Consider the following 12,124-nt stretch of genomic DNA (forward strand, 5'->3'; position numbering starts at 1 on the left):
TTATTTAAAATGCAATTTTGGGGGACATGTAGCCCCGGTTGCCCACAATCTGAATATGCAGCCAAAGATGATCTTGAACTGTTCCTTCAGCCTCCACCTCCCAAGTCCTAATATTATAGCGGTGTGCCACCATGCCCAGTTTACTTGGTATCTGTGAGTGCTCAGTAAGCATTCTACCAAGTGAACTATATTCCCAGCCTTAGAAGCATTTACTCTAGAAAAAAATTCGAACTATATAGCAATTTAAAATGTTTCCCACTCGGTCCAAATACTAAACCAATGGTCTTTACTTTGCGTCCAGGTCCTTCCCTTTGAAGAAGGTGCTCATTCCTGAACGCCTAATGCCTCGTGAGAACATATACACGACTTTACTGGACCTGCTTTTCTGTTCAAATATCTCTGTTCTGGAGCTCATTTTAAAGACTAATAATCTTTTTCAAAGCAGTCTTATGTTTCCTGAAAAATTGAGCATACAATCTGTATAAGGGTCTCCAACAATTTCCTCAATTGTAGACATTTTGCATCCCTATGGCAACTTTGTTACAGTTAATGAAACAATATTGATACATTATTAACTAAAATCCATAGTTTACGAGAGTCCACGCTTGCTGGAGTCTCATATTTCTGACAAATACATACTAAGTATTCCGTTACAGCATCCTGAAGAATATTCACTGCCTTAATACTACAGTATGGGACCCCCCCCACACACACACACACATATACTTTTGTAACCAATAAACATTTTAAAATCTCTGTAGTTTTGCTATTTTCTGGAATGCCATGTAGTTGGGGCTTACAGTATAGACTTTTCAGACTGGCTTCCCCTATACTAGGACACTTCAGGTTCTTCCATGTCCTAGTATGACTTGATAGTTGATTTCTTTTTTAGTTGAAAAGGATTCTACTGTGTAATTAACCAGTTTATTAGTTTGCCTGTTAGAGACATCTTAGCTGCTTCTATGTTTAGACAAATACAAATAGAACTGATACAACCATTTGCCTGCAGGAATTTCTGTAGACATAGTTTCCAGCTCATTTGAATAAATACTGACCATATATTAAAGAGTAAAGAAGTTTCTTGAGGAACAGCCAAGCTGTCTTCCGAAGTGGCCACACACACACACACACACACACACACAGGTTTTACTTTCTCATCCGCATTGATATTTTCCTTTGCTCCAAAACCTCACCAGCATGCTGTATAGTTGGAATTGTAGGTTTGGGCTAGTCTAGTAGAGGTGTGAAGTTATCTTCTTTTAATGTACGATTCCTAATAATGCTCATGTTGAGCATGTTTACATATCTGTTGGGCATGTGAATACCTTCTCTGACTAGGTGTCAGTTTGCATAGACCTTGAATTTCTTCTCCTGCCTCCACCTCCCAAGGGGTCAGGATTATAAGATATGTCTCCCAATATATCGATTTTTCTGTGCTGGGTATGAAATCTAGGGCTTTATTTGTGTTAGGTGAATGCTGAGAGCCTCCTAATCAGTTTTGTTTTTTGTTTGTTTGTTTTTTCTTTTTTTTTCAAAGCTTGATGACCTCTTTTTTGTTAAGATTTATTTTACTTATTATGTATACAGTGTTCTGCTGGCTTGCATGCCTGCACATCAGAAGAAAGAGGGCAGCAGATTTCATTATAAATGGTTGTGATCCACCGTGTGGTTGCTGGGAATTGAACTAAGGACCTCTTAAAGAGCAGCCTGTGCTCTTAACCTCTGACCCATCTCTCCAGCCCCTTGTTTTTTCAAGACAGGGTTTCTCTGTGTGACAGCCCTTGCTGTCCTGTAACTCACTCTGTAGATCAGGCTGGCCTCAAACTCACAGAGATCCGTCTGTCCCTGCCTCCCAACTGCTGGGATTAAGGCCACCACCTCCAGACCCCCTAATCAGTCTTATTGAAACGTATTAGCCTTTAACTCACTATACTTCTGCCTCAGCCTCCGAGTGCTGTTTTGAGATCTGGCCTCACAATGCAGCCCTGGAACTTGCTATGTACATCAAGCTGACCTCAAACTCGCATAAATTGTGCCTGCCTCCAGCACATTTATTTTTCCTGATTGTAATCGTTTCTATAAAAACACTACTGGAGCAAAGCAAGAAGAAAATGGGAATTGTTCAGTTCTGGCCAAGGCTGCAATTAAATCCAATTACTTCCACCAACTCTGTCCCTCGGTTTTTGACACAGTCCCAGTACACTAAAACAGCAAACATTTCTGAACGCTTTGATGAAGCTGCAGCACGTCTTGGAAGAAAGCATAAGATGGGTTTATTTGTTTGTTTGTTTGTTTTCAAGACAGGGTTTCTCTGTAGCGTTGGAGCCTGTTCTGGAACTCGCTCTGTAGACCAGCCTGGTCTCGAACTCACAGAGATCCGGCTGCCTTTGCCTTCTAAATGCTAGGATTAAAGGCGTGGACCACCACCGCCCCGCTAAAATGGCTCTTTTCTTGTGATAAAAACAACTTTTAGAACCCTGCAGTTGCGAGCTCAGAGCCATGAAAATTTGATTCCGCTACTGTTGTGGGATTTCCACGTGAGCGGAGCCTGCACAACCCTAACCCTAGATTGGCCCTTCCAGGGCACTGCAAACGGAAGTTCCGCGAGTGGGAGGTTACCAGGCAGCTGGGACCCGGGCCACGGGCTACGCAACGTCCGGAACCGGAATCGGTTCTTCCTCAGGCTACACGAACTCGGCTTCCAGCCGGAAGAGGCGGTGCGGCAGTACCTGCGCGCTCCCGCCTTCTGCTGCAGCTAACATTGGCGGGAACCTGACAGGTTGGCGGGAACTGAGCGGGATGGCGATGGCTTCGCGTCGGGGGGCGCTCATCGTGCTGGAGGGCGTGGACCGTGCTGGCAAGACCACGCAGGGCCACCGGCTGGTGACCGCGCTGTGCGCCTCGGGCCACCGAGCCGAGCTGCTGCGTTTTCCCGGTGCGCGGACAGGCCAGTGGGCGGGTCGGTGGGCGGGACTTGAGAGTATCTCTTTTCGGGCTTAGTTTTTGTTTTTTTAAAAAGTTTCAAGATATTTATTTATTATTGTGTAATGGATGTGCTGCCTAGTTTTAGGTCACCTTGACACAAGCTAGAGTCTTTGGGAAGAGGGACTTTCAATTGAGAAAATTGCCCCCACCAGCTTATCCTGCAGGCAAGCACGTGAGACATTCTCTTGATTGGTTATTGATGGAGGGCCCAGCTCACCGTGGGCAGTGTTACTTTGGGCTGGTGGAGACGGCTTAATTGATAAAATGCACATTGAAATGAGGACCCGAGTTCAGTCTTCGAGGTAAAAAGCCGGTACAGTTGTTTATAATCTTAATGCCGGAGGGGTGACGACAGGCTTGATCCTCCTTCCGGTGGCTAGCCAAAACTGAGCTTCAGGTCCCAGTGGAAGATCTTCTCCGGAAACACAAGGTGGATTACTCCTGGAAAAGGAACCTGAGGTCGACCTCTGGCCTTCACCCCGTGCACTGGAACACCAACCCCTAACCCTACAAATTAAGTAGATGGGGAATTGGAAAAATGCTTTATTGGACATTCTTTTTGTTGTTGTTGTTTTTCGAGACAGAGTTTCTCTGTAGCTTTGGAGCCTGTCCTGGAACTAGCTCTTGTAGACCAGGCTGGTCTCGAATTTACAGAGATCCGCCTGCCTCTGCCTCCCGAGTGCTGGGATTAAAAGCGTGTGCCATCACCCCTGGCTTTTTTGGATAGTCTAATCTTTAAGCCAACCAGTCAAAAGTCTTAGGGGTACTTTTGAAATCAAGGATTACATGGTTTCCACACAGTAATGCGTTCTCTCAGGGAAACTACTCCGGCTTCTTCAGAGATGGTTCAAACCTGTCTAGAGGTTTAATAACGTTTAGAGTTTGATATGAGTACAAGTCATAATCTTAGGTGCAAACTATCATGTAATTCGCAATTTTCTCCTTCTAGAAAGATCAACAGAAATCGGCAAGCTCCTGAATTCCTACTTAGAAAAGAAAACAGAACTGGAAGATCACTCAGTGCACCTGCTTTTTTCAGCGAACCGCTGGGAACAAGTGTAAACACCAACTCGCTGCTCCCCCTAGTAACTTGCAGACTTGTGTGGCATGCATGGGAATGCATGTGCGGCTTCATTAATTTTTTTTTTTTTTATTTTTTGGTTTGGAACTCTTGTCTCTGCCTCCTGCTTGGCTATGTATACACATTTTTGTGTACTATAAATGCCTACATGTATGCTTGTGACCTCATACCTGCAGCCCATGGAGGCTGAATCCCTGTACCTAGAGTTATAGGCAGTTGTAAGCTGCCTTATGGGTACGGGAGCCTCTGCGAGAGCAGTAAGCATTTAACTGCTAAGCCACCTCTCCAGTCCTGACCTCTCTAGCCCTGAGACAAGATTTCCTTTTTTTAGGTTTTTTGAGACAGGGTTTCTCTGTATAACAGCCCCGATTATCCTGGAACTTGCCTTGTAGCCCAGGCTGCCCTTGTTCCCAGAGGAGTCAAAGTTTCTTACTGAACCTTGAGCTCACTAATTTTGGGTTCTGGAGATCCAAACTCAAGTCTTTATGATTACACAGCAAACAATTTATCCACAGAGCCATCTCTCCAGCCCCCAACTTTTTTTTTCGAGATAATGATTCCCTCTGTAGCCCAGGATGTACTCTAGTTAAAGGCAAGCCTCCTGCCTCCGCCTTCTAAGTGCCATTTTCTTTGTTGCATTTTAAGGACACATACTTAGCTTGTCAGTCGATTGTATTCTGGAGCTTGCATTTTCACTTGTTTAATAGTCTCTTGCACAGCATAGCTTCTTAATTTTACTGAGGCTGGCGTATCAGTCCTTGCATGGATTTAGTCTTTGGTGTTGTCAAATCCAAAGGCATCCAGGTTTTCCTCTTTCTTTTGGTATCTCAAGACAGGATTTCTCTGTGTGACCCTGGCTATCCTGGAACTTGCTCTGTAGACTAGGCTGGCTTAGAACTCACAGAGGTCTATCTGCCTCTGCCCTCCCAAGTGCTAGGATCAAAGGTGTGTGTCACCACCGACTAGCTCTCTTTGTTTGGTTTGGTTTGGTTTTTAAGACAGGGCTTTTTTGTGTAATCCTGGATGTCCCAGAACTAGCTCTTGGCTGGCCTGAACTCACAGAAATCTGCCTACTTCTGCCTCCCAAATGCTGGGATTAAAGGCATAAATCACTACCACTTGGTTCGATTTTTTTCTCTTTTATATGTTCACATTACTGACTCTAGCTCCATAAATTAAAAACCCTCTGGGACAGGCTAGATAGCCAGCGGTTAAGAGCACTGGCTCACAACCATTTTTAGTGGGATCTGATGCCCTCTTCTGGCATAAAGTCATACATGTAGATAGAGCACTCATATACATAAAATAAATAAATCTTCAAACAAACAAAAACTCTTAAAGGTCCTGCCTGATGTATATGTAGTCTAGTTTGCTTGGAACTGAGAATTCTCTGCATTAGTCTCACAGGTTTTAGGATTACAGGTTTGTGCCATCATGCCCTAAAGATCAAGAGCTGGGAGCCAGCCTGGGCTACATAGTGAAACCGATTTCATTTTTTTTTTTTAATTTATTTATTATGTATACACATGCCAGAAGAGGGCACCAGATCTTATTATAGATGGTTGTGAGCCACCATGTGGTTGCTGGGAATTGAACAGTCAGTACTCTTAACCTCTGAGCCATCTCTCCAGCCCCAGTGAGACCGATTTCAACCTTCTTCCCCCACCCACCCAAACTGAATGCCTCCTGTGAGATGAGATGAATCTGACTTGGCCTTTTTTTTTTTTTTTTTTTTTTTTTTGCTCATGCTAAGCCCTTCATCCTTACACATCTCAGGTCTGGCACCCTGGCAATGGTGGTGAGCCTGTGGTGTTTGGGGGCAAACGTCCTTGATCTCAGTTCAGATTTGGGCACAAGTATAGGCCTCATCTTCTGGCTCCCCATGCCCTCTGCTGTCCTTTGCTCTTTGCGGGTTCCCCTTCCCCACATGGCAGGGCAGGAAGTCTCCACCGGCATCATCTAGAGAGAGGACCCCCAGCTTTGTAAATAAGTCTGTACATCAGTGTGCTGTGACTGTCATTGTATGGGATTTCCACGTTGGGATAGTTTGGGAAAACCGGTTCCATCACTCAAGAGCGTTCTGTTTTTCAGGCCATTAATTAAAGCGAAGTTGAACCAGGGTGTGACCCTTGTTTTGGATAGATACGCCTTTTCTGGGGTCGCCTTCACTGGCGCCAAGGAGGTGAGTACTGTCTGGCTTCTTTCTCGGGTTGCCAGGTTGGGCCCGGGCCTGCTTTTCTTCTTCAGTGTCACCGACCACGATGAGTACGTACGTATTCAAGTTACTCTTAGGAATTTGATGACCCTGGCATTCCTTTGACTCTCTCGCAAGATTAAGTTGGTTTTTATCAATAAAGAAATGTATATGCGGGATTTTCACATACAGTGTTGTGTTTTCCATTTGAATGATTGATCTCTCTTCCTGTGCTGCCTCACTCTGTGACCAGAGAGAGAATGACTAGGCTACTGGAGCCTCTACATCGCTTCATATGTGTAATGGTAGGACCTGCAGTGCCTTTTTTCTTTTGTTTCTAAAAAATATTCTCCCATTTATATGTGTTTAAGGCAAGGTCTCACTATGTAGCTTTTGCTAGCCTGGAACTCACTGTGTAGACCAGACTCACCCTGAATCATAGAGATCTCCCTGCCTCTGCCTATGCCTCAAGTGCTGGGATTAAAGGCCTGCCCCACCACCACCACACACACACATCTGACAGTGCTTTTTAGTTTTTAAGCCTCAGCTGTTTGGCAACAGAAAACTTCCCGGTAGTATCATTAGCTTCAGGTACGCTCACATCCTCTGCTCGGTATCAGATGGCATTGTGGATTCTTAATAAAAGTTTACATCTAAGATGTAACTCTGTGTGTATGTGTGCGCGTGCGCGCGTGTGTGCTGGTTGGGGGTGGGGGGGTTGTTCATTTGAGACAAGGTCTCACTGTGTAGCCATGGCTAGTCTGCAATTCACTATGTAGATCTGACTGACCTCAGGTTCACAGAGATCCACTATCTCTGCCTCCCTAGTGTTGGGATTGGGTTTTTAAAATTGTGTGTGTGTGTGTGTGTGTGTTTTGTCTGTAAGTATGTCTGGTGCCGGGGCTGGAGAGATGGTTCAGAGGTTAAGAGCATTGCCTCCTCTTCCAAAGGTCCTGAGTTCAATTCCCAGCAACCACATGGTTTCGCACAACCATCTGTAATGGGGTCTGGTGCCCTCTTCTGGCCTGCAGGCATACACACAGACAGAATATTGTATACATAATAAATAAATATTTTTTTTTTAAAAAAAAAAAGGATGTCTGGTGCCCATGGAGACCAGAAGAGGGTGTTGGGTCCCGTGGAACTGACATTACAAACCATTGTGAGCTGCCATGTGGTTGCTGGGAATTGAATCTGGGTCCTCTGGAAGAGAAGCCAGTGCTCTTCACTCCTGAGCCATCTCTCTAAGCACCTGGGGTTGCTGTTTTTGAGTCAGGGTCTCTTATAGTCCACACTTAGGGGAAGTCACTCAGTAGATCGTGTTGGCCTCAGACATGTAATCCTCTTGTCTCAGCCTTCTGAGCACTGGGATTCCAGGAGAGAGACACCACCACTTCTAGCCCAAGAACGTTAGTGTAAGAACAATCTTACCTCAACACAGACATCAGTCACTAAACATGCAATGTTCATGTTTCCCAGCTCTCAAGCCTTGTATTTTTATTATATTAAACCAGAATCTAGTTGATTAAGGTCCATGCATGGAGGCGCCTCTTAAATCTCTATTTATTTGTTGCTATTGTGTGTAAAGATACCACAGCAAGCATGTGAAGGGCAGAGGCCCACTTTGGAGAATTACTTCCCTCCTTACACCGAGTTTTGGGGATTTATCTCAGGTCTCAGACTGTGTGGTAAGTGTCTTTATAAGCTGAATCATCTCAGTGGCCCACGGGGTGGGCTGGTTGGTTGTTTCTGCTGGGCCTTGGACCTAGGGCCTCACACATGGTAGCCATTGCTCTCCAGTCCCTTAAGTCCTTGATGTGTAAGTTCCCACGTCTCTTTCTGACATTCACATCTAAAATATTCTGAGTCTCTAGGTTGACTGTGCCACTAGGACATCTGCGTATGCCATGCCTTATTCTGAGATTTATGAACCAGGACGTAATGTGGTTCATAAGCCGAGCGTAGAGCACAGAGCTGTGATGCCTTCCTGTTAACTCTTATCTGCAGCAGGTCCCCCAACCCCACTTTGAAGCAAAAGCTTATACCCCACTCAGTCTGCTTTCTCTAACTGTTGGCAGAATTTTTCCCTGGATTGGTGCAAACAACCAGACGTGGGCCTTCCCAAGCCCGACCTGATCCTGTTCCTTCAGTTACAATTGCTGGACGCTGCGGCACGGGGAGAGTTTGGGCTTGAGCGCTATGAGACCGGGACTTTCCAGGAGCAGGTTCTGCTGTGTTTCCAGCAGCTCATGAAGGATGAAAACCTGAACTGGAAGGTGAGTGCTGGCTACAAACAGCCGTCGAGGAGCTGTGTGGCAGTCTCCCATCTGCTGACATCAGCACGGCCGGTATAGTTTGTTTGGTTACCCATCTGGGAAATCAGGGAAGCTATTCTGGTTCTCTGCCAACAGACTTTCTGGTGGTAGTGGTGCTAGCTACAGAACCTAGGGCCTCACCTACCACTGGGCTATACTTCCAGCTCTCTGCCAACAGATTCTAATCCTCATACCGATTTTACAAAACCCTAAGATTCCTGCTTTGTCTATTGGGCTAGATGAGTTTAAGGAACAGTCCTCATAAGAATGAGATACCCTCTATCTGCAAGACTCAAAGATGAGCCCCAGCAAACGTCTGTTATCTTATTCTATACAAGCCTTTAGTCCTGTGACATCACCATTCAGAACATGGTCTTGCAAGCTATATCACACTTTACTTTGCAGTCTTTTTCATAGGAATGACTCTTCATTGTACGGATTATACTTACTGTCAGAAGGTGGAGTTTGCCAGTTTCATGGTGAGATGTCTTTTTTTTTTAGCTCATGCAGTGATTTCTTCCTGGCCTTCCTGTTGGCTCTCGGTCATTATAGGCACCTTCTCCTCTATAGCTACAACCTGGGCCTTTATCCTGCCCATTTCTTTGAAGCCTGTAGGCCTATGTGTGGCCATTTCCTGGAGCACAGAAGTGTCCATACCAGGCTTCCCTCTAGTCCTGTTTCCTCTACTCTGTAAACTTGTCTCAACACTGGTCTCAGGAATTGGCTTCAGCTTCCCTCTTGTTCCTCGCACGGAAGCCAACATGAGCCCCTTCTCTGCTGCTTGCTCCTACTCTGACCCTAACTGCACCGTCGTTCCACACATCTACTCTGGAATAGGCCTGGTGGGCCTGGCATTGCCCGCACAGGCCGTCTTTTAACTGTTGTCTACGGTTCCCAGACTTGCGGCTGGCACTTGAGTAGCACAGCATCACAGGCCAGTTTTGTCTACGAAGGCGCTGTTTCCCTGACATTACTTGCCCTTTGTTTCTGTTACATGTCCTCAGGATTGCAAAGTTTATCCTAAGTTTCTGCATCGTCTCACCATATTAGAGCAGATGCTAATACCCTTCTCTTTCCTGGGCGTTAAGTCAGCCTAGAGAGGCACCCTGGATAGTCTGGGCAAGGGTTGTGTGGCTGTAGTGGGGCCGCCACGCTCCCTTCCAGGAGGTGACCCCTGTGGCGTTTTTCTGCACACAGCCATACTTTGAGAAATACCTGGACTCCTTCCATAACCCTTCTGCAGCTTTTTAAATGTTTGCTGCCAGAGGTCTTAGCCAGACTTACAGAAACAAGGGTCCTGTCCAGACCCCCTCCAGATGGGGGGACTTGGAGATGGTGACACTTATTCAGACCGTCTCTCTTGGTTCACACCTGATCTACCTGTCCTGAAGGAACAGAGCAGCCGTTAGGACAGCTGTCATCTCCCAAGAGGACAGGAAGCAAACCAGGTTGATTTTTTTTTTTTTTTTTGAGACAGGGTCTCTACATAGCCCTGGCTGTCCTGGAAGGAACTATGTAGTCCTTAAATTCAGAGAGATCTGTCTGCCTCTGCCTCCTGAGTTCTGGAACTATAAAGGGTGGGTCACCATGCCTGGCATGGAGCCTGTTCATTCTTATCAACTGGAGGATAGTTGCTCAGCCTGCTTAGGAGCAAGATGAGCAGCTAGTGCATGTTGCTTCCCGTATCTGGGATGCAGTAGGTATGCAAGCTACAGTGTGCCAAGAACATCAGGTTCAAGGAAAGCTGTGGGTGAAGGGTCCCTGAGATCTAGGTTGGCTCTTGCAGGCCCTGGCTCACTGAGGTCACCACATGCACTGGGAATAGGGCAGAGGTGGTGTAATGTCGCTTTCCTGCTCTCTCCTTGTGGTGACAGGTGGTTGATGCTTCCAGAAGCATTGAGGATGTCCATGAAGAAATCCGTGTCCTCTCCGAGGACGCCATCCGCAGCGCCGCACAGAGTCCGCTGGAGGAGCTATGGAAATAAATTAGACTTCCACTGCAGAAACTGTTCTCTGGTCCTTTAGGAGACTGGTGGAAGACTCACAACACTGTTCAGCAGGAGCTCTTCCTGAAGAGACCTACAAGCCTCCGTCATAACCTGAGATGTTGGTGGTATGGACAAGTTGTGCAATATCTTCTCCTGTAAAGGTATTAATGTGTTATGGTATTTCTATACCGAGCTTTAGTGGTAACTTTGGGCAGTTTTACTGAGATCATTAGAAACATCAATTAGTTGAGAGTTGTATTTTTTGCAGACACTAATAAAAGCTTATTTGAAAATGTACCTCACTGGCTTCCCCTAAGAATTTGTGGAGATGGGTCTGCTTACTACTACATGGGATTTCCATTGTGGGCTTGATCAGTGTTACCAGCCTCCATGCTCTGATTCTGTGTTCTTGGGCGTGGCCAGGCTTATCAAAAGGCACGATGTTCAACATTCTAGACATTCTAGATAATAACTTTTGTGTGTGTGTGTGTGTGCTGCTGAAGCTTCTCACACTATCCCCTCCAAAACAGGATGATTTGACATTTATTTCCTGGTAGAATACAGCCTGTATGTGTAGGGTGTGTCACAGGTGAGGTGAAGCACATTCCCCCTCAGGATCAAAAAGGTATGGGCTAGGTGGATGTCTTGGCATGGTACCTTGTGCTGAGAACTACCCTGGTGTGGTGATGCACATTTAATGCCAGCACTCAGGAGGCAGAAGCAGGTGGATCTCTTGAATACCAGGCTAGCCAGGGCTACACAGTGAGATAATCATCAAAAAAACCAAACCAACCAACCAACCAACCAAAAAAAAAAAAAAGATTAAAAAAAAATGGTAGGGGATTAGCCAGGTGTGTCATCAGAGGCCTCTTAACAACCAGTCTGAGGTCAGGAAATGCAGAGCATCTGTAGCCCCGAGAGGAATGGAAAAGCCTCTGGATGCCGGGAAATCAGCCCTACTGCCAGCATAGCCTGCATTTCCGGAGAGCAGTGGGCCGAGTGTTGTGCGCAGAGCAGCCCTAAGAAGCCAGCAGAGTGATGCTAAGCCTCGCCTGGGGCCGTTGTACTGGGTCAGCAGTTTTCCTTCATTTGGACTCAGAGCAGGTAGGTGTCACCTAGGATTGTCCCACTGAGATGTCACCAGGCAGAATGAGGTAATGAAGTGATCCTCAGTCTACTAGTCCCCCAGGCCAAAACCAGGTACAGCTTGCCTGGAGGGAACTCAAGGCAAGCCTTGTAAGTGCTTTTCACTGCTTTCATTTTTTAAGTTTTTTTTTTTTTTTTTTTTTTTTTTTGAGACAGGGTTTTTCTGTAGCTCTGGCTGTCCTGGAACTCAGAGCTCTGAGTGCTAGGAATAAAGGTGTGTGCCACCACTGCCCGGCTTAAACAAGATTTTTACTATTTCTATGTGTATATGCCCACAGGGACCAGGAGTGTTAGATCCTCTGGAGCTGGGGTCATAAGCAGTTGTGAGCGGCCCAGTTTAGGTGCTGGGAATGAACTCTGGTTCTCTGGAAGAGGTCAGAGCTCCTAACTGCTGAGTCATTTCTCCAGCCCCCAG

The 12,124-nt window shown here is 46.1% G+C and overlaps 1 protein-coding gene across 3 annotated transcripts; it reads left to right on the forward strand.

Moving 5' to 3' along the window:
• The first annotated feature begins 2,693 nt into the window (after nt 1-2,693).
• On the forward strand, nt 2,694-10,860 carry LOC121433470 (thymidylate kinase). Of its 3 annotated transcripts, XR_005972318.1 has the most exons (6): nt 2,694-2,935; nt 3,935-4,043; nt 6,158-6,248; nt 8,339-8,536; nt 8,981-9,054; nt 10,450-10,580. XR_005972318.1 is itself a non-coding variant. In XM_041631896.1 (5 exons), exons 1-5 carry the CDS (start codon nt 2,800-2,802, stop codon nt 10,558-10,560), a joined length of 645 nt encoding a protein of 214 aa, XP_041487830.1. In that variant the 5' UTR covers nt 2,694-2,799; the 3' UTR covers nt 10,561-10,860. The 3 variants fall into 3 exon arrangements, 1 of the variants encoding a protein (XP_041487830.1); XM_041631896.1 differs by lacking the exon at nt 8,981-9,054 and having other exon boundaries at nt 10,450-10,860; XR_005972319.1 differs by lacking the exons at nt 8,339-8,536; nt 8,981-9,054; nt 10,450-10,580 and having other exon boundaries at nt 3,935-4,108; nt 6,158-6,212.
• Nucleotides 10,861-12,124: the final 1,264 nt, after the last annotated feature.

This window comes from Microtus oregoni, unplaced genomic scaffold (genome assembly GCF_018167655.1).
Source record: "Microtus oregoni isolate MIOR12 unplaced genomic scaffold, Mior012 000038F_ref0000394, whole genome shotgun sequence".
Taxonomy (NCBI): Eukaryota; Metazoa; Chordata; class Mammalia; order Rodentia; family Cricetidae; genus Microtus; species Microtus oregoni.